We start from the raw sequence: 23,053 nt of genomic DNA, 5'->3' as shown, positions 1-23,053 counted from the left end.
TTTGAATTAGAGATTTGCCTGGTGCAGTTGCTGGGAGGAGGAGAAAGATGGCTTTGAGGTGAAATCACTGACTGGTGTGCAGTCTGGCATGCACAAGGCTGCTCGGGACACACTGGCTCTTGGAGCACGCTGCAGCTTGAGCTCTGAGTGCCCCGGCAGGAGTTACAGCAACATAGACTGGCCAGGCTCATCTGCTGTGCTGTGCTTGCCATGGGGCCCTGTCTGCGGGAGCAGCCGCCCCATGCCTGGCCATGGTGCTCCACAGCAGCAAACAGGGTGAGAGCCAGGGGCAGAGCGGCTCCATGCACCACGCTCAGCCTGCAGCCATTGTGCCTGCTGCTGTGTAATACAATAGGATTAATCAGGCACAGGCCCCAGCCCTGTTTGCAGTGTTGGGTTTTGACCTCTCTGAGCTTCAAACACAGCCCAAGCATTTGTGGCAGAAGCAAGGTAAGGCACAGCACTTGTTGCATCCATCGGTTCTCATGGAGAACTGCAAAAAAACGATTGCAGCTCTTCAGCCCTTTGTTTTCCTCCCCCCACAGGAGACAGCCCTGGAGTGCCATTTTGGGACAGACAGGACGTTCGAGGCCCGCTGGGTGAATTCCTCTGCCGTGGAGTGCGTCCATGTGCTGGTGAGTCGGGGATGCAGCTGCCAGCCCTGCTCGGGGGCAGGACTGGAGGGCAGCGAGGGTCTTGCCCCCGAGCCCCCCACCCGGCAGCTGGGACCCTTCTTCCCCTCTCCCACCCTCCACTGCCAGCTGAAAAAAGCACAAAGCAGGCTAACCTCCCCAACAAGAGGCTCTTTGCGCTTGCCAGTGGCTGGAAGGGCATTCACAGGTCGACGATGCTGCATCTCGTGGATTATCTGCAGCAGCTTCAGTCCGTGCTCCAGTGGGGTTTTGGGAAGGAGCTGCCTGTTTTACCTTTTTAAACGGGAAGAGTTCAGTAAAACATACAGAAAAAAAAAATGGCCACCTTCCAGTGTTGCTAATTCTGTTGCTCTATGTCCGAAATAGGATTTGGTCTGAGAAAATGCTCAGGCACTCACCAAAGAGCGGTGTGCAGTTTTTGGAGGGCAAAGTACACTTCAGAAATGCAGCAAACATTTGGGCTCCCACCTATGGGAATATTTAGAGTAGAGGCTGGAGAGGAGCCCTTCCCCATCCCATCACCTGCAAAACTCTGTATTGTGGCTCAGCACTTGGCCAGGCTTTTAATCTTCCTGTCTGTTTCTACTAAAAATACCAGCAAACCAGAGCTCTGCTCTCACCACTGTGTGTACTGTGCCTGTTTGCCTTTTGTTGAGACCTCAGCAAACAATTAAGACAGAAAATACGCTTGCCTTTCTTTCTCAGCTACAGATGAGACTGTCCTGTACTGAGAAGTGGTAAGAGGAGCATCAAGAGGAGTGTTAGTCAGTTTAGTGTGTGTGTGTAACCTTGTATTTTACTAAATGTCCTTAGTTTTTGTTCATTTGTGTTTTCCTGCAGCTCCACACATCAGAAAAAAGCCATCTCTTCCCAGTAAACCTTCAGCTGAAGGACAGACCAGACAGATTTATTGACAGTCCAGAGATGATGACAGGTCTGAGTTGAAAATATTTTTATTCTGCTCTCATCCGGTCAGCTTGAATGATTCTAAAATCCTGGCAAAGTTTACGGGTTCAGGAGAGAGATCGCAGCTCAAATGGGCACAGCCCTCTTCTTTCTCTCAGGCACATGCAGAAATCGTATTTACGCAGCCTCATGTGCGTGCAGACATTCACAGAAACCAGGCAGACACACCTGCAGACATCCACTTCACACCCAGGAAAACTCAAGCCCTGTCCTTGAGGGTGTTTCTGACCTGCCAGCAGTACCCAGAGCAGGGCGTGCAGAGGCTCTCGGTCCCGGCAGCGCAGTGGGGTGTCCCAGGTCAGCAGAGGTATGCTTCCCGAGGAGATAAGGGGCGGGAAAGGGCCCTGCCATGTGGAGGCTCTCCCAGGAGCATGGCATCCAGGTTCCTTGTGCTGTAAAAATCAAGCATTTTTTTTTTTGTCCTGTGCTGATAAAGAATAAAATGTGTAAACACATTTCACCCCTGGCCCGCTCTCTGTCTCTGGGAAGAATGCTTGGATTCTTAAAAAAGCCCATGCTAAATCAGCAAATTAAGTGAGGAAGGCAAAAAGTCAGATGAAAAGTGCACCCAAACAAGGCATTTAGATAGGACAAGCCCAGCCCAGGCAGCAGAGCCAGTGCTTGCACAACAGCCTCCTCCCCCTGCCTGGTCTGGGCTCAGTGCTTCACCTAACTACATGCTGCTGCTGCATGCAACGTCTTTGGGCTCCTTTCCCTCTTACCAGTGTCAGCAATTTTGGTAGAAGGTACTGATCTACCGTAGATGCAAAGGAGAACTAGTTCCTTAAATGTGAGATTATTTTTGGAAGATAGCTGTAGTATGCAGAGAGACGTTAATGCCATCAGTCACTGACCCAGGTTAAAAAGGTTTCCTGGTGTTAAATTCCAGCATGTAAAGGAGACTTATCTTGCAAAGCACTCCACACTGGTGGAGTAACTTTTGAAATATATGCATAAGCCAAGCACGAGCCATTATTTCCTTGCAGAAAGGAGAGGGTATCAGTGTTTTTAAGGTACAGAGGTAACCTGGGAAGGGGGGTAGGACATTTGAGCCAAGATCATGTTGATTGCGACAGAAGATTCTTAATTCTATGCATGAGTATTACTGGGAGCTTGGAAGACAGCGCAGAGAGTGAAATCCACATCTCCTCCTGCAGGAAAAAGAGTTGACTTCCGTGGCCTGTGTTTACATCAGTTTGAATTTGCCTGAATATTTTGAGATCCTGTGGGAGAGCTACAGCTTTCTGGCTCCTCCTTGCCTTGAGCAGATTGGTGCAGCTGAATTAGGGAGGCTTACTTGCTAGAAGAGACAAAGAGCTGCTTGGCCAATTATAAATGTGTGTATATTTTAGACTGTCCTTAATGGAATTACTGTTATTTTCCAGTGTTTCCCAATATTTATTAGCTTTTCTTGTAAATTGCGTTTCGGTAGTTCACTGAAGGAATCACAGCTCATTGCTGTTGGGTGGAAAGCCAACACATGTAACTCACTGGTAGACACAAAATGCAGTGAAGTAAGCTCAGTTTTTTGTGGAGCATGGCAGAGTTCCTCGGTGCTAGTAACGCTTTGTTAGGATGAGCACAGACAGAGCATTGAAGGCTGAGGGACTCGTTAGTTGTTTATGGAGCACTTTGAGATCCTCCTGTGAACAGAAGTGTCAAACGTGACTGTTTCCTTATTTTATGTTCTCCTACAAACTCTCCTCTGGGGAAAAGGGTGTGAAAGCACCGTTTCCTGAATGTTTCTGGCTGTTTATCTCAGCGGATGCCCACACTCCAGTGGCAGCAGGCTTTGGGCTGGAAAGGAAATGTAACCTAGGGCACCAGCTAATGAAGAGGTGAAAGCCTTGTAGGAAAATGATTTGGAAACTGAGCTGAGCAGATCTGAAGGGAGAAATTGATGAAGAGAGCCCGTGGTCACCAGGGGGAAGGAAGGGGAATGTAAACATCGTACAAAGCATTGTAACAATCACATTTGTGTCCCAGGGTATGGAAGCAATGTGATTGCTTTGCTAACAGGATGAAGCCAGCTTTGCCAAGCAGCTTCCCATGTGGATGCTGAGAATTGGAAACATGTAGCATAAATTGACAAAAGGTTCCGAGTTTGGGTGGTGTTTGTTTTTCAAGGGGGAAAAAAAAAGAGGAAAAGAAAGTGCTAAATTATATTGCAGTGAGAAGAAGCACCCAGTCCTTCTGGGAAATCTTCAGGATAGCAGCCAAACACTGCCTCATCTTTGCTGAATATACAAGCACTTCTGCTATTCCACTGGATTTGGGCTGTTACTTGGATTAATATAGCCATGGGGGGGGGAGAGGGGGTGTCAGACTGCCAAAAGCTAAGCAAAGCTATGGAAGCATCTGGCCCTGGAGCTCACTTTTTCTGTTGTCTCTTGTGGTCTAGTGGAGGTGTACAACTGTGGGACTGGAAGCGCTGACTGCTCGCAGTGCCTGGGCAGAGAGGACCTGGGACACCGCTGTGTCTGGAGCGAGAGCAGCTCCAGCTGCAGGCTAAGCACCGAGTTCCCCCAGATCTCAGACGTGTGCCCAGCTCCCGAGATTAAGAAGGTGAGACTCGAATGCAGTGTGAAGGGTGAGCGTGGCAGGGCAGGCAGTGGCTGTGCTGTCCCAGGCCAGGGGACAGAGGAGGAGCCATTCTGTGTCCCTGACACAAGGCAGGGTCAAGGTCAGTGCTGAATTATTCACTGACTTTTTGTGCTGTTAAGTCACCCGAAAGTATATGCCAAAGACATCTCGCTAGTGACAAGATCCAATCTTCATCATGGTGGGAAAAACAACAGCACAATCAAAATGTGCTAGGGGTCCTGGGGTTGGTAAAAGCAAGAAAGATTTGTAGGAACAGCTGAAGGATTCTTATCAGAAATAGCATTTAATGGTATATAGCTGAAAGGTGAACGTGAGCCCTATCTCCAAACGCATGTGCTCTGCAGTTCTGCTGAGATTAACAGTGGCAGAGGGGCCTTTTGGCATTATGCATTTTGAAACAAGTTTTATTTAAATTGCAGTTGAATTAACGTTTGAGAGGGCATTTGGATCTGGAGTTCTGCTTAGATGTATGGTATGAGCCAACAAATTTGTCCCCGATGAGTAGCAAAGAAACTATACGGAGCAAATCTTAAAACAAGCTCACTGGAAAAGGAGAGGAGGCTGGAGTGGGAAAACAGCCCTTGCAATATTTTCAAAATTGGCAAAGATCTGGGGTCTCTGTTCTTCAGGAGGCATGTAGTGATACCTGCTTAAAATCCACACGCTGTAACACTGTGTGGACGGGCTGCAGGATCCCCACTGCCTGCCTATTCCCTGTTGTCATGGGAGAGAGCTGCTCCCCCATGAGCCACTCCTCCCCCGATACATATCAAATGTTATCTGCACCTTGCCAGAAAATAATGGAAGGAAACCACAGTTCATTTTGCAGAGCGTCATGGCTCTGTTGCTATTTCCTTAGCAAACAGTAGATGGTAAATCTGAATCCTCTGGAGTCACACAAGCAGCCAGGCCCTCGCAGAGCCCTCCTGGGGGTGCAGAGCAGTGCAGCAGGCCAGGGAGGGCATGGAGCCTGAGGGGTGGGTGGCGACCAGCCCTGCCTGGGGAAGGAGCTGCTGCACTTGGGGAGTGCTGGCAGCAGCCTCAGGTCATGGCCTCACCAAATGTGCTCCAGCACCAGCTGGTGTCACCAGGCACATTCCACTGGCTCAGTTTGCCATTGCATTTGCGAAAGGAAAAGAGATGTTTCTATATTGAACCCTATTCAGTATTCTATATTGATTTATCTAACCCACTGAATAATAAGTACCAGATGAAAAAAACAGTTTTGGCAGGATGGACAGGGAGGAGCCCAGAGTCATTGGACTCATCCTGTGTCACAGGGTGCTGGTATCTGGGCCATGCTCCAGGTCACAGAACCCCCCCCCCTTTTTTTTTTTTTTTTTTTTGTCCTGAAAGACCCTGCTCTGTTCAGGACAGTCCTTAAAAATGTGACGGCAGGGCTGTCTCTTTCCAGTGCACTGGCATCCTTCCTCTAGGTTTCCACGTCGCTGTGTTTGTCTCTCCCCACCTCTGTGTGAAGTTGCTGTGTGGAGAGAAGGGATGATGTTTCTCCCCACATGTGCTTGCAGCTGGAGTAAGCCCTGGCCAAGCCCCGGTACCAAAGCCAGCCCACAGTGTGACCCCTCGTTTACAAAGCTGCAGTGCAGGGACCCTGGTGCCAGGCATGCCGCAGGGCAGCTGTGGCATGAGCAGCGGGTTCGCCCTCGTGGGAGGCCAGGTGGGACCTCGACACGGGCACAGGGACAGCTCAGGGCCGAAGCAAGAAGCTCCTGGTGGTTCTCCTCCAACCTCTCCCTTGGTGCCAGCAGATTGAGCCACTGCGTGGGCCGCTGGAGGGGGGCACCCTGCTGACCATCCGAGGGAGGAACCTGGGCCGCCGCTTCAGCGACATCCGCGGTGCTGTCAGGATAGGGAGCGTGCCCTGCGCGCCGCTGCCACACAGATACATCGTCTCTGAGGCGTGAGTGTGGGAGAAGCTGGGGAGGGGGTGGTGCGGGGTGGGATAGGACACGGTGGGCCCTTCACCCTCTCCAGCTGGCTCCTCGCCACCCGAGGGAGGGCCTGGGGCACGGTGCACGAGGCATGGGGCAGGGCAGCAGCCAGGCTGGGAGCAGCCCCCGGCGCCTGCCAGTCCCCATCTGCAGCCAGGGCGCTGGGCGAAGAGCCGCGGGCTTTGCCCAGCTCTGCTGGGGCGAGGTGGCTTCTGCACCCATGCCCGCCTGCGAACCCCACTCCTTCTGGCCTGCAGGATCGTGTGCCAGACCGGAGAGGCTCTGGAGGTGTTTTCCGATGTGGTAACTGTTAACGTCAGCCGGGAAGGAAAGTCCAAGGAGAGATACTCCTATGTGGTGAGTGACTGCCTAGTGGGAGCTTCTTTGGTGACTCTCATGTTTATGTTCCTTGTTACCCCTTGAAAAATCCTAGAGCCCTCAAGCCCCCAGTTGGCTTAGGAAAAGAGGATCTATGATAAAACTTGTCAGAGTCCTTGAAGAGCAGGTGAAGTTTTCTCTTACCTTTAGCTACCTGAACAATGTCTAGCAAATGCAAACTTGAGAGCAAGAAGCAGGATTGCAGCCAAGGTGTCATGGCACACAATTTGCATCAAGCAACCTAGCTTCCAGTCTCAACTCTTGAAATGTTTTCTCACTTATCCTACTTGCATTTCTGCTTCTCCTGCTATAAAAAGGAGTTCATTTTTCTTCCTCTTCTTTTGCTAAAGTGCCATTATGACCTGTGAGATTTTATGCGAATCACAAAGTCTCTTCTTGCTATGTAAGTTATGTACCATGAACTCACACTGTTTAGAACTGATGTTTTTTGCTGCAGAGATTGTCTTAGTTTTTGCATGAGAATCCTGTGTAGGGATTAGACTTGAGCTAACCCCGTGTCATTATGAAAAGAAAAGCCCTTTATAGCTTTGTACTGTGCCATTGCACAGAGATGACTTTCATCTCTGTAAACCTAAAAGAAATCTATGCGGCTGCTCTCTTTCCTACAAGCACCCTCATCTCTGGCTAGACGCTATTCACAAGTAGCCCCATGCATCCAGGGCCAACACAACGGGGTGGGTGCCGAGGGCATGCTGTTTACTTGGACTCTTTGTGCTTATGCTGTTGCTTTTTCTGGGGAAGAATAGAAGAATACTGCAGTCTAGTGGCTTGAAAGAAGACTTGAACCCCAGGAAATGACATTCGATTCCTGGTAGCTATTGTGAAGAATTTAGGACAGGATCATTGAGCTCCATCCCCCCACCCTTGTAACTGATTGCCTGGTAGGTATTTAGGTTGACACAGGCACAGCACTTCAGTGTTCTGTAGCAGAGCCAAGGCTGGCAGCGCACATCATGGAGGGACCTGGTGGAGGGAAGGGCATTGCCAGGGCTGGCTCAGCACTACTTCCTGGGAGGGTGTTTGCTTTGGTACCCATTCCCAGCTTCCAGGAGTTCATGTTCACATCCAAAATACTTAAGAGGTCCTGCAGTGTGGAGTGGAACAAGGTAGAAATGGGGTATGACCCAGTACAGACCCTGGGTTTGGGATTTCTGATGCAAGAGTCATCAGGATGTGTGTGTTGCCTCCACAAAAGGAGTCACATCACCTGCTGCAGGGCCAATTGTCCTGTTAACAAAGAGAAGGACCCAAAGAGTGGAAAAAGGCTCAACAGCTTCTTAGCGTCCAAGGAAAAGCCCTCTCAGGAAACACCTGTAAAAGCACCAGCACGAAATGAAGTAAGAAAAGCAAAAGCCAGTCTCTGAACGTGAACCAACTCTGTGCCAGCTCCTCGCAGGCTTATGGCAAAGGCTCCCCTTCCTGGAGAGCAGGGAGAGATATTTCTGCTCAAGTGTCACAGCAGCAAGCTGTCTTGTGTCTGTTTATCTCAGCCTGGTCAGCCTTCTCAGCAAAGCTTGAAAACAGATGAGATGATGCCTTGCTGTGTGCTCATGTTGGGGGTGTGATGCTGCACCACATGTAGCTGCTGTCACCTTCCACACCGGGACTTCCACACCGCTTGCAAATGAAGCAATGTTGTCAGATTTCTTGATTCTCTTCTTAGAATGATCTGAAGATAGAGTAGGCTCCATCACATAAGGCTGGTGTCAGTGAGACCTGAAGGTGAGCGTTAATATCAGTTAACCTGAAAAAGATTAAAAGACGTTAGAACAGCCTCTGCAAAGAAGTACTGGTCCTTCGTAGAAGAACAAATATTGTCTGTGTGCAATGCCCATCGAAGTTGCTATTAGACATATCTAGGAGAGACAGAGTTTGGCTGTAACTCCTGAGGAGAAGGGAGAAATGTGTTCCAGAGACTTTTTCAGGACATTATAGCAGGATATAGATGAGCTGAATTTGCCTAATAAGCTGAATTTGCTCAGGTTGCGATGGAAGCAATGAATGCGGGCAGTACGCTGAGAGCAGCAGCCACTGGCTGTTGCTGAGGAGAAGAGCTGGAGGGCTTTGGGAACATGAATAATCCTCTCTGTTGCTGTTGTAACTGCGCTGTTGAATACATAGGTTAGTGGCCAAGGGCGGGAGACAGCTGCCTACAGACACTTAGAGAAATACAAATCAACAGACAAATCCTGTGGAAATGGGTAACAAACAGAAACAACAGAGAAAATGGCTGTGGAGGAATAAAAGCAGTCTGAGTGTAGGACAAGGGCAAGGATAGCTATTAATAAGCATGTTTACACGGCTGAGATTGACAGGGAGACATATCAGCGCCAGGCGGTGCGAAGCAGCTCAGCCACGTGTGCTGCCCTAGCCTCTGGGTGATTTTGTTCTCTGCAGCTGCAGGAGGACGGGGCGTAGCAGTGGGCAGGCTGCAGCCGCGCTCTGCATCTCTGGCGCCTCCAGGGTTCTGTGGTGTTTGACGGGGAATTACCAAGTCCTTTATGGAAGGGTCTTGAAGCAATTATTTGCTATGCCCTCAGTGTTCTATCCAAAATGGAGCAGGAAAGTTGCCCAGAAGGCTCTCCTGGGGCGCTCTGTGTAGTGACATGAGGGCTCAGCGCCGTGTTAGTCATCAGAGCCTCAGGCTCATGAATCTCAGGGAGATTTCCAGGGGCTGCAAATGCAGATAACATACATGGTGATTTCTGCTGAAAATGGTGAGAGGCAAAGTAACTTTTCCCTTAGTTCCTCTTGCCTCTAGAGACTGGAGTTTGAAGTTTCCTTAAGGAGGAGTTTGGTATTCAATTATCTAGACCCAGGTGTCTGTTTTCACAGATCTCGAGGCCATCATCCAGCAGGACTTTAGCATTAGCTTTGCATTCAGGAGGAAATGGATGTGGAAGGACAGAAACAGTGGGAGTTGTAATGAATGAGAGATTTCCCACCCTGATGGATCTTGAGTTGCTACCTTCCAGCTCTGGACTCTGCGTTGGAAGTCTCAAGGGATTGGTGGCATCCTGGACTCCAGTTTGGACTCCTGTTATTTATAGCCACAATTTAGGGACTGTTGAGAGTCACAGAGTTTATAAACAGTCTCACTCCTCAGCACTTGTGCCTCTCCTCTTGCTTTGAAACCAAGCCAGCAAAAGCTTTTGCTGTGCTGCTGTTTGAGAGCCTCGCAATGCTGGATGCTTAAATTTACTGCAGCAATTCCCATGTGCACTCTGGAGTACCCAATTGTGAATTTACCAAGCTAGAAAACAATTGAGAAGTTCTCCCTCTGTTTTTAGCTTCCTGTGGTGCAGTCCATAGCTCCCCCGAACGGCCCGAAGGCTGGAGGAACCAGAGTGACCATCAGAGGCAGCAGGCTGGACGTTGGCTCTGAGCTCCGCGTCCTTGTCAACGGCTCCAGGCAGTGCACGGACCTCAGGTGGGGATGGCTCTGAAGACTGGTGCTCGGACCTCGCTGTTGTCAGCTACTGATAAGAGCTGACGTGTTAGACAGATGTTGTCCCCAGCAGAGCTGGGTGGTGGGTGGTGGGCACTGCATGCTGCTGCTGGTCTCAGAGCTAGCGCAGTATCCTGGTCAGCCCCTTGCCTGACACCCTCTCCATCCCAGCACCCCTCCAGCCCCGTGTCCGTGTGTTCATAGCGCTGCTATGCCCCTAGGGTGGTTTAGGATTGGGATTGAAACCCAGTGAGTGAAGCAGACACTGGCTTTGTTCCCATGTCTGCTGGAGGTAGAAGGCACCTGCCCATCCAGGGTCCTGCTTCTGCCACAGCCCTCCAGTGGGAAGACAACCCTCCTCAACCTGTGCTGTCCGTGTGGAGAAGTAGGAGCCTGCCCGTTTCTGTTGACTATATGGGAAATCAGTGTGGCAGCCCGGGATAGTGTGTGATTAGAATTGTTCGTCCATGGGGAATATAACTGGTGGGCAGCTGGCATGTGACTGGATGCTCTGTGCCTGGCTGCCGACCACCTCACTCCCAGGGAGCTCAGGTCAGTGGTGCCTGGCTCCCCCGCACTGCAGCATGCCCTGCCTTTCCCTGTGCAGCCGCAACGACAGCACCATCACCTGCACCATGCCGTCTGCCGAGCTCACCACGGCTGTGAGAGTCTGCGTCCAGTTCGAGAACAGGTCTTGTGCCAGCTACAACATCACGTTCAAGTATGAGAAGAACCCTATTATAACCGACATCAACCCCAAAAAGAGCCAGATCAGGTGAGATCTCCCCTCCAGCAGAGGCAGCCAAGTCTGCCATTGGTGTCCATCTTTTCGTGGCTCTTGTTGAAATCAGCCTCCTAATTTTGCTGGATGCAAATGTGAACATTGCGGTCTGATCAAAGTGCAGTGCTAAGTGGAGTATCCTGATGTGGCCCACTGCAGGCAATGTGAGCTCTCTCTGTGTTTCGAGCCACCCAGACACAGAGCAGCTTCTGAGCAAACCCCATGTCCAGAACCCCAGAAGTATTAAAACGCAGCCAGGAGGCAGGGTGTGCAATCTGGGCCCCGTGGTGTGCTGTTGCAGCATCACAACTTCCATTTCAGAGCAGGCTCCTGTCTGCATCTGCCTGCAAAGCAGTGGGGTTGGCTCCTGGCTGGGAGGAGGGTCTTGCAGGCAGGAAGGGGCTTTCTCAGCCCTGGGGCCTGACCCACTGCATCACAGACGGGTATGAAAGGGGCACTGCAGGGCATGCAGCTCTGGAGTAGAAGAGGTCTCTTGCACCAAGGCTGGCTGTAGCTCATTTCAGTGCATATGGGACATGGAAAAAAGTCAGCCGTGATAACTGTACTGTCTGCACCTGGTAGGTGCTTTAGGGAGTTTCACATGGGGGCTGTATGAGACCCCAAAGATTTTTCTTGGCAATAAAACTGCTGAAGGATAAGCTGAGATTTGTTATTTTGGTATTCAGCATTCCCCGGGGCCACCGTATTTCATTTTTAAAGTGTGTTGCTTTTAATTTCACATTTCTCTGTGGAGCTCTCAGGCTCCTGTTCCTTTGGTGAAATCCCACCTTCCTCAGCTGTGGAGCCTGGCAAACCTAAGGCTGACCAAGAAATCCGAGAATCCAGCGCTGGTGCCTCCAGGACAGCAGTGAAGGCAGCACGCTCAGGGCGCGAGCATGCAGCAGACTCCAATGATCTGCTCCCCTTGGAGCAAAGCTGTGTCTCGGCATTCCCAAATGCAGAGCCAAAGATGCAGGCTGTGGGAAAGTTAATAACAAGGCACAGCCGTGACTCAGCCAACCTCAGCTCCCAGCCGGCTTGCAAACTGTGCTGAGTGGCAAGAGCTGTATCTAAACACAGAGACAGTGGAAGAATGTCACTGCCCACAGTCAAAAGGGAAACCACCAGGGTATTTCTCCATCACCTTAGTCTGCTTTCTTAATATTTACATCAGTCTCCAAATTTCAGACCACTGAGAGAGCAACGTCTCTCTTCAGACTGCCTGGTCGCGGATGTGTTCTGACTGCTCTGTTGTGTTGCCGGGGCACTGACTCTGAAAGGTCAATAGCTGTGTAAAAATGCAGCTGGATCTGATTTATATTAGATTTATCTTAAAATTGCTAAAATGATCTGCGCAAGCAAAGTTTAATACAGAACAGAAGTTGTAAACTAGTTTGCAGGTGTGACATGCACTTAGAAACTTAGGTCTACGTGGTAGTATCTACAGCACTGGAAGAGATTTCTTAGGGCCTCGAACCCAAACTCACCGAATATAGTGTGTTCTTGAGATAATAGGGTCTGTAAGTCCTGGCTATTCCCTGACAGATACTTCAAATGTTGAGCATGATACTGGGGAAGGGGAAGATAAATTCAGGGGATAGCTTCTTGTTGTGGTCTAACCTGGCAGGCAGCTCAGCACCACACTTTCCTGCTCAGTTTGCTCACTCCTCTGCAGCAGGATAGGGGAGAGAATCGAGAGAAAAAAAAAAAAAAAAGTAAAACTCAGGGGCTGAGATAATGGCAGTTTAATAGGACAGAAAAGAAGGGATAAAGTAATAATAATAATAATAATATACGAAACAAGCGATGCACAATGCAGTCGCTCACCACCTGCTGACCAGTGCCCAGCCAGTCCCTGAGCCCCCCAGCCAGCTCTCCCAGTTTGTAGTTCAGCGTGACAGCACATGGTGTGGAACATCCCTTCCCCCTGGCCAGTTCAGCTGTCCTGGCTCTGCCCCCTTCCAGCTTTTGTGCACCCCCAGCCTCCTCGCTGGCAAAGCAGTACGAGAAGCTGAAAAGTCCTTGACTTAGTGCAAGCACTGCCCTGCAACAACTAAACCATCAGTGTGTTATCAGCATTATTCTCATCCTAAATCCCAAACACAGCAACATGCCAGTTACTGTGAAGAAAATTAACTCTATGCCAGCTGAAACCAGGATACTTCTGCTGTCCAGAGCAGAAGAGCTGTTGCTTGCTCTCCACCCCTTCTTTTACCTAGGGGTCTTGTGTGTAGCAAGCCTTTTTGTTACTGTCACTAATTGGCTACACCTTGAGGCCCATATTTCACATTTCCCAGGCAGCAGAACCAAAACACAAAACAATTTTCACATTTTTATCTAAATCAGCAGCAACTGGGAGATGCAGGAGCCATGTCAACCTCACAGGGGTCTCTTTGCTCCCCAAGACTTAGAGTTCTCTGTGGGTCACTGTGGGGCAGGACGGGGAATATCCCCTTGCTCTTTGTCTTGTCAGAGGTTAACCTCTTACACCACTGGTGGCCCGGGCAATGTGCTTGTACCCTGGGCACGCAGAGGCAGGCTGCTCCTCTGGGCGAGGGGAGCAAAGGGAACAGTCTGCTGCTGGAAGAGATCACCCCTTTCCATGAGGACAGCTGTTCCTCCTTCCTTCCCTCCTATCTCAGCAGCAGTATAGACTTTTGTGGCAAGTAAGAGGAGGTCTTTGTCCGTTGGGTTACGTTTTCTGCTCAGACAGCTGGGAAACATCCCTGGGAAAATGACAGGAGGTGAGACCTAACCATTGTACCTCAATGCTGTGTGCTGGCATCAAGGCATCAAGAGCACCTCCTCTGCAATCACCCTCTCTTTTTTCCCTTGTCTTCAAAGTGGGGGCAGGATCATCACCCTGGAAGGAAGAGGCTTTGAGCTCATCCAGAACGTGTCCATGATGGTCCGTGGCATTGGCAGAGAGCAAACGGTGGGTGCCCTGCTCTATGTCACCCAGTAGCTGGGAGCAGGGATGCATGCTCTGTGCCCAAAAACATTTGGGGTATGAAGATGAGCCTTAGTCCATGCTGCAGATTGGGCTGGGAGCAAGGATGAAAATGTTATGATCCTTAGCTCAGCAGAGGGACAGGCCTAATTCATACCCACGCAGTAATTGTTGTTATCAACCATGTCCTTGGTGCGATCAGTGTGCTTGATGCTGAGTGGTTCCTGGGTGGGTGAGGGCACTCAGGATGCCTTTTTTGATGGACATACTCTCACGTGCTTTCAGAGCTGTAAGGTTCACACCGACACTGTGATCACCTGCCCCTCTCCTGCTGCCTCCAATATCACTGCGGGGAGCAAGCCTGCACCCGTTGATTTCTATCTCAATGGTCGCCTCTACACGGACGACCGCCCAGCTCTGGATGAGGAGATGTACCCAGAGGAGGCCCTGCACATCAGCAAGTTCAGCCTGGAGTACTATGCTGACCCCCAGTTCTTCACAGCCAAGAAGGAGAAGTGGATTAAGCACCACCCCGGCGAGCCCTTGACGCTGGTTATACATGTAAGAGAGTGCTATTTACAGCTCTGCTTCTTCAGGGGCGTTGCTGTTCCTCACCGGGAAGCTTTTCAGCCTAATGGAGGACTAGTACAGTGTCTGTCCACAGCCCCAGTAAAGGTGGTAGATGAGGGTGGGAGAGGCAGGAGTTGTGCACAGATCGGGCAGCTTAGTCTGCTGCGCCTGCCTCCCGTTCACCAGGAGATGCAGCTCTTTGAGGCATCACAACAGAGAGCTGTGCTTGAAGGATGTAATAGCAAGCAGCTAAATAAAATGCTAGATATGTGAAAAAGAACAATAATGCACTGGCATGAAATCAGGCAGGTACTCCAGAAGGCCCTGACAATAGATATTTATTCCTGCAGAAGCCAGTCATGCATTCTTCTGTTTTGGCTGCTGATATCAGCTCAGTTAACAAGGAAGTTGGGGTACAGCAATTCAGAGTGGCTTGTACAATGTGCAGCACTAATTCAAAGGCCATTGTTCACTGCAGGATATCCTCAGGGGTTGCAACGTGCTTCAGAAGCACGCTCCCACTTTCTCGGGCCCTGCAGTCACATCCCCTCGCTGTCTCCTCTGTTGTACATCCTTCCCCCTCCCAGGTGGATGCTCAGATCCTTATCTGCAGAGCTCAGCCAGGGTAGATCAAAAGCAGATTTTCCCAGGTTCCAAGAGGGGCTTGCTCATCCCATGCACCATGCTGAGTGTGGAATGGGAAACAGGAAAATGGGGAATGGCTTAGTTCTGGGTTTCCTATGGAGTGCTGGAAAAATATTCTCGGAGAGGGAGAGTGTTCCCAAGCCTGAAAAACAGCAGGGAATACAGAAAGAAAAGCAGGAAACCCCCCTGCAATTCCAACTGCTACTCTGGAGATTGTCATCCTGATTTTATTTTTGTCTTTAGAAAGAGCCTGACAACCTGGGCCTGGAAAGCAATGAGTACCAAGTGAAAATTGGTCTCATCTCATGCGAGATCCAGATTGTTTCAGACAAAGTCATTCACTGCTCTGTAAATGAGTCCCTGAGCACCTCGGAAAGACAGCTACCAGTGACGGTAAGTGCCAGAAGCCTGCAGGCTGCGCTTTGCCGGGCAGAAGGGGTTGGTGCTGCGTGCCCTGCATGCCAGGGAGTCAGTCGTGAAGTCATGGCTGGACACAGCCGCTCACAGGCAGCCTGGCAGAAAGCCGCACAGACAGAAGGATGGACAAAACACCCTGTGCTTGCAGGTGTCTCAAGGCTTCCTTCTGTGGTGGGGTGTAGGGCATGCTGCAGCTGCCCCAAGTTGTGGAGGAGGGCTGCCATGCTCCCAGCCATTCGTCATGGCCAGTTGAATGTTGAATTAATTTTTCTGTAATCTGTGAGCAGGAGATCTTCTCAGCTCTTGTAAGGCACTGTAAAATCCCAGGCATGTGATTTTTTGTCACTTGCAGTAATTTTCTTTCTGGCCCTTGTGAGATGAGTTTGGGGTTTTCCACGCAGTTTTCAGTCATCAGACTCCTGTTGCAAGCAGAAGAGCTACAAGTGGAGAGGAAGACCTGAACCTTACTGTTCTGCAGCAAACCACTGGAGATGGGTGCCTGTGGTGAGCACAGGAGGAGTACCCAGGCCTGGGAAGTTTCAGGTTTCTTCCCAGGGTCACTGTTACGTCACTGCAGAGAGCTTGGTATTCAGGGCTGTCATTTGTCTTTAAGTGTCTGCAAAACTCCCTATACCTTGTTACGGTCTTTTTTTCGTAGAGAACTTGACTTCCTGCTTTTCTTTCCCTCAGTTTCTCTCATTTTGTATGCAGCCCACTGCCATACAGGGATGTGGTTACAGCTCTTCATACTTTGAGAGAAAATGCCTCCATCTCCATGGTCTGGGAACATGCATCCTCTCTCTCAGCTGAGTTTGTCCCTTTGATGGGTTAATATCAAGTGAGCAGAAGCTCATGGTGTGGGCAGGGGGAGGACAAGTGCAGAGGGATTTGGGGCATCTGTGGTCTTGCACTGCCCAGAAGGTGAGCACATTGATGTAGCACCAGCTCACTGGCGGGGTTATCCAGCGTGCTGGTTGTGGTCTGTTGTATGTGAAATTCTCTTGCAAACTGGAAACATGGAAATGCAGAAGTAGCAGGATTTCCTAAGACAGTTGAATGGAAATTTTAAATAGGGTAATTTTGGCTTTTAGTGAGAACTGAGAAACAGAGAAATCCCCTTGGGGAACAAAGGGAATTTATGAGTTTGCTAGTTTGGGGTTTGACGTAAATCATTCAGGGTAATGCCCCAGTAGATCCTTAGGAAGCAGGAGAATGATAACCAGCACTGAAGTATTGCATAGCTATTAACAGTGTACCAACAGTGAGAGTGCAGCTAAATAATCAGCTTGCGTTCATCTCTGTGTGCACTTACTAAACCTTCATATGTGGTTTGAGTTATTGCCTGCTGGCCGTTTCATAGGCAACAGCTGCCTTTATAACATACTTTTAATAGCTTTGGTAGCACGGGGCCAGATTTGCTCAATGGTCCCTACCTGATCTGCATCGCTGACAGTTATCGGAGCCTGCAGAACTCCCACCGGCTCACTGGCTGATGCAAATTCTTCTGGTGAGCTGAAATGCCTGCTGTGACTGCCCAGACTTTGTTGTAGAGCTCACATCTGCAGTGAGGGAAAACAGCCCTTCAGAGCATGTCCTGCTGTTGATCCCTACTCCAGCCACGGTCCTGAGGGTGCCCGCTCCATGGCTGTGCTCTTGGGCCATGACAGCGCTCACAGGTCGCACAGGCAGCAGGGCTGTATGGGGTGAAGCAGTGGTGCTGAGGAAGGGGCTTGTGCTTCAGGGGCTGCTGGGCAGCTCTCCTGGAGGGTGCTGGCGGGATGGGGCTCAGTTCCGGGCTGGCTTAGTGCTGGTGCTGCCCGTGTCTGTCCTGCCCGACACTGGCTGCCCCCACTGCAGCCCGGCCGATCTCTGCACCCACCCTGTGGTGGCCACAGGAAGTGTTGCCATTTAACCTTCAGCCTAATTAATTCCACTTACAAAAATTGTATTGAATAGACTGTCCAAACAAACAAGAGAAGGTTGCTGAGGCCTTCAACCCCTTTTTTTGTTCATGACCAAACCACTTAGACACAAACAGCAAGCATGGGATTTCTCCTCTGGCAAACATGAGAGGTTAAGTTATTGGAAATAAATGGCTCTAAAGGTAGGCAGGACTTGCCATGCTGCAGCATTTCAAATGAAACAAGTGAAGCCCTAGAGGCTGGGGTGCAAAGAACCTGCAGGCACTCGTGGCTCCATCTCATGTTTCCCTGGGCATCGAGCACAGTGCAGCAGCAGCACCCTCGCCAGGGCCATCCTTCCTCCGCCGCCGGCGCAGGGACCGGCAGCGTGTCTCATGCCATGGATGTGGTGGGATGCCCTGCCTGTGGCACTGCGTGGGCTGGGGTGCTGAGAGCTGTCTGCAGGGTAACCACGATGTACACCTTTCCTGGAGATGCTCCGTGACACAGATGTAGCTGTAAGATCATTCCATCTCTTCCCTACTTTCTCCTCCCTTCTTTCAATATTTTGTTCAAGTTTCTCTCACTTCCCATTTCTTTAGGGAAGTGAAACACATTTCCAGAAGCGAAAGATATGTTGTATCATGAGTTTTCCTTATCAGATGATGCTGTTGAACCCTTTCATCCCAGAAGTGTAGGGAACCTTTTATAAACAGCGCTGAGAAAACTCACCAACCTGCCTGTGATGTGTGTTGGCCTCTTCCTTTATGGTGGTCAGGAGACCAAAGCCCTGAGCCTGAGTGGTTTGTGCTTGGTGCCACAAGCAGTGTGGACTGGGAGCAGAGCCAGCTCCTCCTGACATTCAGTCCACTGCTTTAACCACAAGATCATTATTTGTCTCGAGTCGCATTATTATTTATTTTTGTTTCCTTACTTTATTTGTATTTCAAAAACTTTCAAGTTTCTTTACTCTCCTTTTCCTGAGCAGTAGCCGTTCTGCTTTTGGAGGAGAAAGGAGAATGCAGCTGGGACTACAAGGCCATTCTGGGGCATAACAAAGTTGGATGATTAGTGAAAGTGGTTTTCTAGTAACAGTATTACAGCAAGTACTGTATGCTACCGTCAGTTCTCTAGGACAGGGTTGCCTTGTGCTCTGGGCTGGGTGTGGTGGGGCCATGATGTGAGATGGAGCCTGCAGCTCTGCCCTCAAAGCCCTGCAGTGGCACTGTGAGGGGCACTGTGCCACAGCTTGCTGTGGGCCAGCCTTGGCTTTCCACCAGGACATGCAGGAAGAGACTTGGGCTGCTTTGACACACACAAAGTCCCCATGGGCTGGCAGTGAAAGGCACAGCCTGGCCTCCCTGAGAAGCCCGGTGGGCTGAGCCAGCAGGGCCAGCGTGTCCTTGGGTGAAGGTCTGCTGAGCGCTGCGCTGGGCCCCTCGTTGCTTGACCTCTGAGCCCTTTGGTAACGTGCTGCTCAGCTCTTGCTTCTCCTCCGTCCTTTTCCCTCTCCAGATCCAAGTTGGAAAGTTCAACTACACAATTGCAATGCTGCACCTCGGGGGAGGAGAGACTGCAATCATCGTCTCCATTGTCATCTGCAGCATCTTGCTGGTTCTCTCTGTCGTAGGTAAGGGAACAGGATGATACGTTTCCAGGCTATGTTGAGATTTTTTCTTTGTGCACGTGGAGAGGTGGAGATTGCTTGCTCATATGTTAGGAAACCTCTAAGTGCTGCAATTGAGCAGCATCTGAAACTGGTCTGGATGCAGCCAGTAGCCATTCTTCTTTGTGTGGGACCAAGCCAGCACCCAGGATCAAAGCTTCCTGCAGTGTGGAGCTTTTGCTGGGTGAATCCTTAGTTTAACACTTTTACTTGAGGCTGTGGTGTTTATAAATAACTATCCTCCTTTTCCCCAAACACTTCTTAATAGTATTGAGTAGCTACTATAACACAAAGTAAAAAAGGGTGTGAGAAACTGATCTTGGACTCTTACCAGCATGAATAGGACTCACTCACAGGCATGGCTGTCATAGAGCAGAGCTCCATCTGACCCATCAGTAACAGACAGTGGCAGATGCCTGACAAAGAGCATAAAAAACAGAGCAAGCAGCCTTAGCTGCAGATCTGGAGCGGACATAACAGTCTGCTAACCTCACTGGAAGCTGCACAGTGCACCTGTGTCCTTTGGCTAGGGTATTTTTTCATCATGTGCCCAGAATAACTGTGCAGCCGGAAACCCATCATTTCACAGCAAATGAGGTGTTTCTAATAGGGATTTGATTTATTTTTAATAAAAGTTATAATGCACACTACTTATTAAATGCACTACTAATCATTACAAACATATTTCTAAAGGGACGGGAATAATGTCAGACATAAATGCTGTAGTACAGGTGGTAAACCTCCTAAAATCAAAATTCATTAATGAGCTGGACTACATTAATACACAATTGATCTCAATATAGACTGCCCAGAAATGAATTGAAGATGTCCGTGACAGCATGATGATTAAAGTCCAGCTGGTTTTACTTATTTACAGATAATCGACAGCTGCCTAATCAGTACCAGTTTTGTCGCATGTGTTAAACCAACACTGAGTTCAGCTTTCTGCACCCATGTTAACAGAGGACCACTCTGGTCCAGCTTCAGCTGCTCTTAGCATCCTAGTCCAAGAGGCTTGTTCCTTTCCTCTCTTCCAGCTCTCTTTGTGTTTTGCACGAAGAGCCGCAGAGCAGAGCGCTACTGGCAGAAAACCCTGCTCCAGATGGAGGAGATGGAGTCACAGATCCGGGAGGAAATTCGCAAAGGTAAGTCACCATGCTTGGGCACCATGGAGGAGCCAGCACTGGGAGGGAGATGTCAGAATAGAAGGGTTGAAGACATTCACCTTCTTCTTTGTAGAAATTTAATGAATTACTTATAGAAGAGTTTCTGTCATTGTCTTTGTGCTTCAGCAGGATTTGCGAATGAGGCTCAGTGGCTGGAAGTGTGGCTCTGCCCCTGTCTTGCTGCCTGACTTGGCCAAGCCACTTATCTCCAGTGCCACTGATTTCCCTGTCTCAGGGTTAGTGCACTCAGGCACGTTGGAGGGGTGCTTGCAGGTCACACAAATCTTTAGTGTGCTTTATGATTAGATGCAACAAAACCTGCAACATGTTCCTGCTAGAGCAATGTGAGAAGTAAGGCAAGCGCCTGCACTGCTGTCCGCTAAGTACATGCTTCTGCCAGGAGCACTGAAATCCTTCTGCAGAAGCAGACTTCAGGGCTGGGCTCTGGGAGGCAAGGGAAATTTTCTGTGTGTGTGTGCTGCAGGATGTGATGTACAGCACTGACAGGTAAACCCTGAAAGTAATCTGCTCCACAAGAAAACCCTGCTTCAGCCCACTCAAGGGAAGAAGGCTCAAGAAGGCAGAAGAGACAAGCAATGCATTTCAGTGCCAGCCTGCCTGCTCTCTGTCTCGGCTGGTAGATTATCAGAGCTCTTACCATCTGCGGGTCTCTTTGCCTAAGGTTTTGCTGAGCTGCAGACAGACATGACAGACCTGACCAAGGAGCTGAACCGCAGCCAAGGGATCCCGTTCCTAGAGTACAAGCACTTTGTCACTCGGACCTTCTTTCCCAAAGTAAGGCAATACCACATTTCACAGGCACCTAATCACACCCAATTTCTGCCTAACCAGAACAGGGCTCTGCTCTCCCTCTGCCAGAGTTATTACAGTGTAACAAAATCATTGCACTGTTAAATATGTAGTTGTCATGTATTTCAGTCCTGATTATTATCAAAAGTGGAGCCACGGCTCCCGGGGTGTGCAGTAAGGTCAGACTTGCTCAGCAGATGACCAGAGCCTGGCGGAGCTAGAAGGCAGACGAGGCAGGGTCTGGGAGTTGTGCTAGCTCACCAGTGTGGTGCCACTGGATGCCCTCCTCTGGAAGCAGCGTCTCTCACGTGAGGAGATGGTGCTGGGGACACCACTTTATTTCCAGTGGCTCCAGTTACACCCTGATGTCTGTTGGGAGGAAGCTGAAGGGCATCTCCTGTCAGTGCTCAGGGAAAGGTGGCTCTTTGTTCCACACAGCTTGCCAGCGAGAATTTCCAGCTGCGCTGCCAGTTCTCAGAGCTCATTAGCTGTCTCTGTCTCTCCTTCTGGCTCCTCTCCGCCAGTGACTGGGCTTACAGTGCCCCCAGTAAGATGCCCCTTGGGCACGCAGGCTGGGTCTGTCTGCCCACAGCCCTCCTCCAGGCAGCACCAGACGTGACAATGCCGTAATTCCCGTCACCAGCTGCTCTGCCGCGCCGCTGTGTGCTGCTAACCGCTGCTGCATTTCACCCCTGAGGCTGGTGCGTTTCGGTGGTGAGGAGTGAGAGGATGATTTATGACTGCAGAGTGTTTCATTAGTAGTTGTTACTCAGGTTTTTAAGTTATGCAGTCTCTATATATCTGCACACTAGACTCTCTAAGATTCAGGCTGTTATATGAATGTTAGAGATTTAAACATTTTTCCCATCTGTTTCAAAAGTTACATATGTTAAGACATCCAGTACTTCTCTATTTTGACTTACTCTCCTATTATGCTTTCTCTTCTGGGATTTTCTAGCTGTCACATAAGTCTATTTGCAGTCTCCCTACCCTAACAGCCTTGTGTCTGCTCAGACATCTGCCTCCCCCCAACTCTTGTGGTGTTTGCTCATTCAAGAGGCTCTTGCAAAGTGTTTAAAGGCTTCATAAACCATTTCAATGCATTTCTTCATAATGGGTGGTCTTCAGTCCTGATGACATTTCTCTCCACCTCACTCCCTTGTGGTGTGCGGCACATGAGGAGGTCTCTGGCCTGGCCCAGCTGCCCTCTGCTAACGCTGTGTTTGGTTGCAGTGTTCCTCGCTGTATGAGGAGTGCTACATTCTGCCTTCCCAGCAGCTCAGCTCCCAGGTGGGGTCCCAGGTCCAAGAAACTCACCCGCTCCTGGTGGGGGAATGGAAAGTGAGTAACCCACAAACAAAACAAATGTTCTTGAGTGTTTGCTAACCATACTCACATGTGTTGACAGTACCATGCATTTTCTTGTGGTGTGAGGAAAATGCTCGATCACTCAAAACAATTAACACGTACTAGCATTGGATCGGCTTTTACTGATTGGAGTAGATCTGTGAAATTCTGCTCTCACATGAAGAAGCTTTGCCCAAAGATCCTCCCCAGCTTCACTATGGGCTTTCTTCCCAGGTGTACCATATTGTATGTCACTTCAGTTCTGTACACAGTTCATCATAGATGAGATTAGTCCCACGTGGGGACTCAGTAAAAGCTGTTATCCCATAGCTGGGTTTCATGTGAACAAGAAATCATGAACTGAAGAATCAGAGTGTCTTTAGGTTGGAAGGGACATCTGCTTAAAGCAGCTCCAACTAGATCAGGTTGCTGAGGGCCTTGTCCAGCTGAGTGTGAAATATCTTCAAGGATGGAAATCCCACAGCCTCTTGGGGCTCCTGTTACAGTGCCAGATGGCCTTAAAGGTGAAAACTTTCTTCCTAATATGTAATCAGTGTCCCGTGCTCTATCTGGTGTGCCTCGCCTCTCACCCTATCACTGTACCTACAGACAAGAGCATGGCTCTATCTTATTTACCCTCCCATGGTGCAGTTGAAGGCCATAGTAAATTATCCCCTTTACCCCCTCTTCTTAAGTCTGAACAACCCCAGGTCTCTCTGCCTCTCCGTGTACACTGTGTGCAACAGCCCTCTAATTGTTTTGGCAGCCCTCTGACGCA

At 49.8% G+C, this 23,053-nt stretch overlaps 1 protein-coding gene across 1 annotated transcript in view; it reads left to right on the top strand.

Moving 5' to 3' along the window:
- The window catches only part of PLXND1 (plexin D1), a gene marked incomplete at its 5' end in the record, with an annotated part of 80,569 nt that overhangs the window by 33,392 nt on the left and 24,124 nt on the right, over positions 1 to 23,053 (top strand). The window contains 14 exons of the mRNA XM_084292928.1: positions 546 to 635; positions 1,494 to 1,587; positions 4,021 to 4,184; positions 5,993 to 6,144; positions 6,433 to 6,532; positions 9,865 to 10,004; positions 10,630 to 10,797; positions 13,648 to 13,738; positions 14,039 to 14,314; positions 15,212 to 15,361; positions 18,802 to 18,916; positions 19,990 to 20,097; positions 20,801 to 20,913; positions 22,162 to 22,269. Coding sequence (XP_084149054.1) covers positions 546 to 635; positions 1,494 to 1,587; positions 4,021 to 4,184; positions 5,993 to 6,144; positions 6,433 to 6,532; positions 9,865 to 10,004; positions 10,630 to 10,797; positions 13,648 to 13,738; positions 14,039 to 14,314; positions 15,212 to 15,361; positions 18,802 to 18,916; positions 19,990 to 20,097; positions 20,801 to 20,913; positions 22,162 to 22,269 — 1,869 coding nt within the window. The remainder of the gene's footprint in view (positions 1 to 545; positions 636 to 1,493; positions 1,588 to 4,020; positions 4,185 to 5,992; positions 6,145 to 6,432; positions 6,533 to 9,864; positions 10,005 to 10,629; positions 10,798 to 13,647; positions 13,739 to 14,038; positions 14,315 to 15,211; positions 15,362 to 18,801; positions 18,917 to 19,989; positions 20,098 to 20,800; positions 20,914 to 22,161; positions 22,270 to 23,053) is intronic.

This window comes from Netta rufina (assembly GCF_964035555.1).
Source record: "Netta rufina genome assembly, chromosome: 10".
NCBI lineage: Eukaryota > Metazoa > Chordata > Aves > Anseriformes > Anatidae > Netta > Netta rufina.
This window is presented reverse-complemented; position numbering and strand designations above follow the sequence as displayed.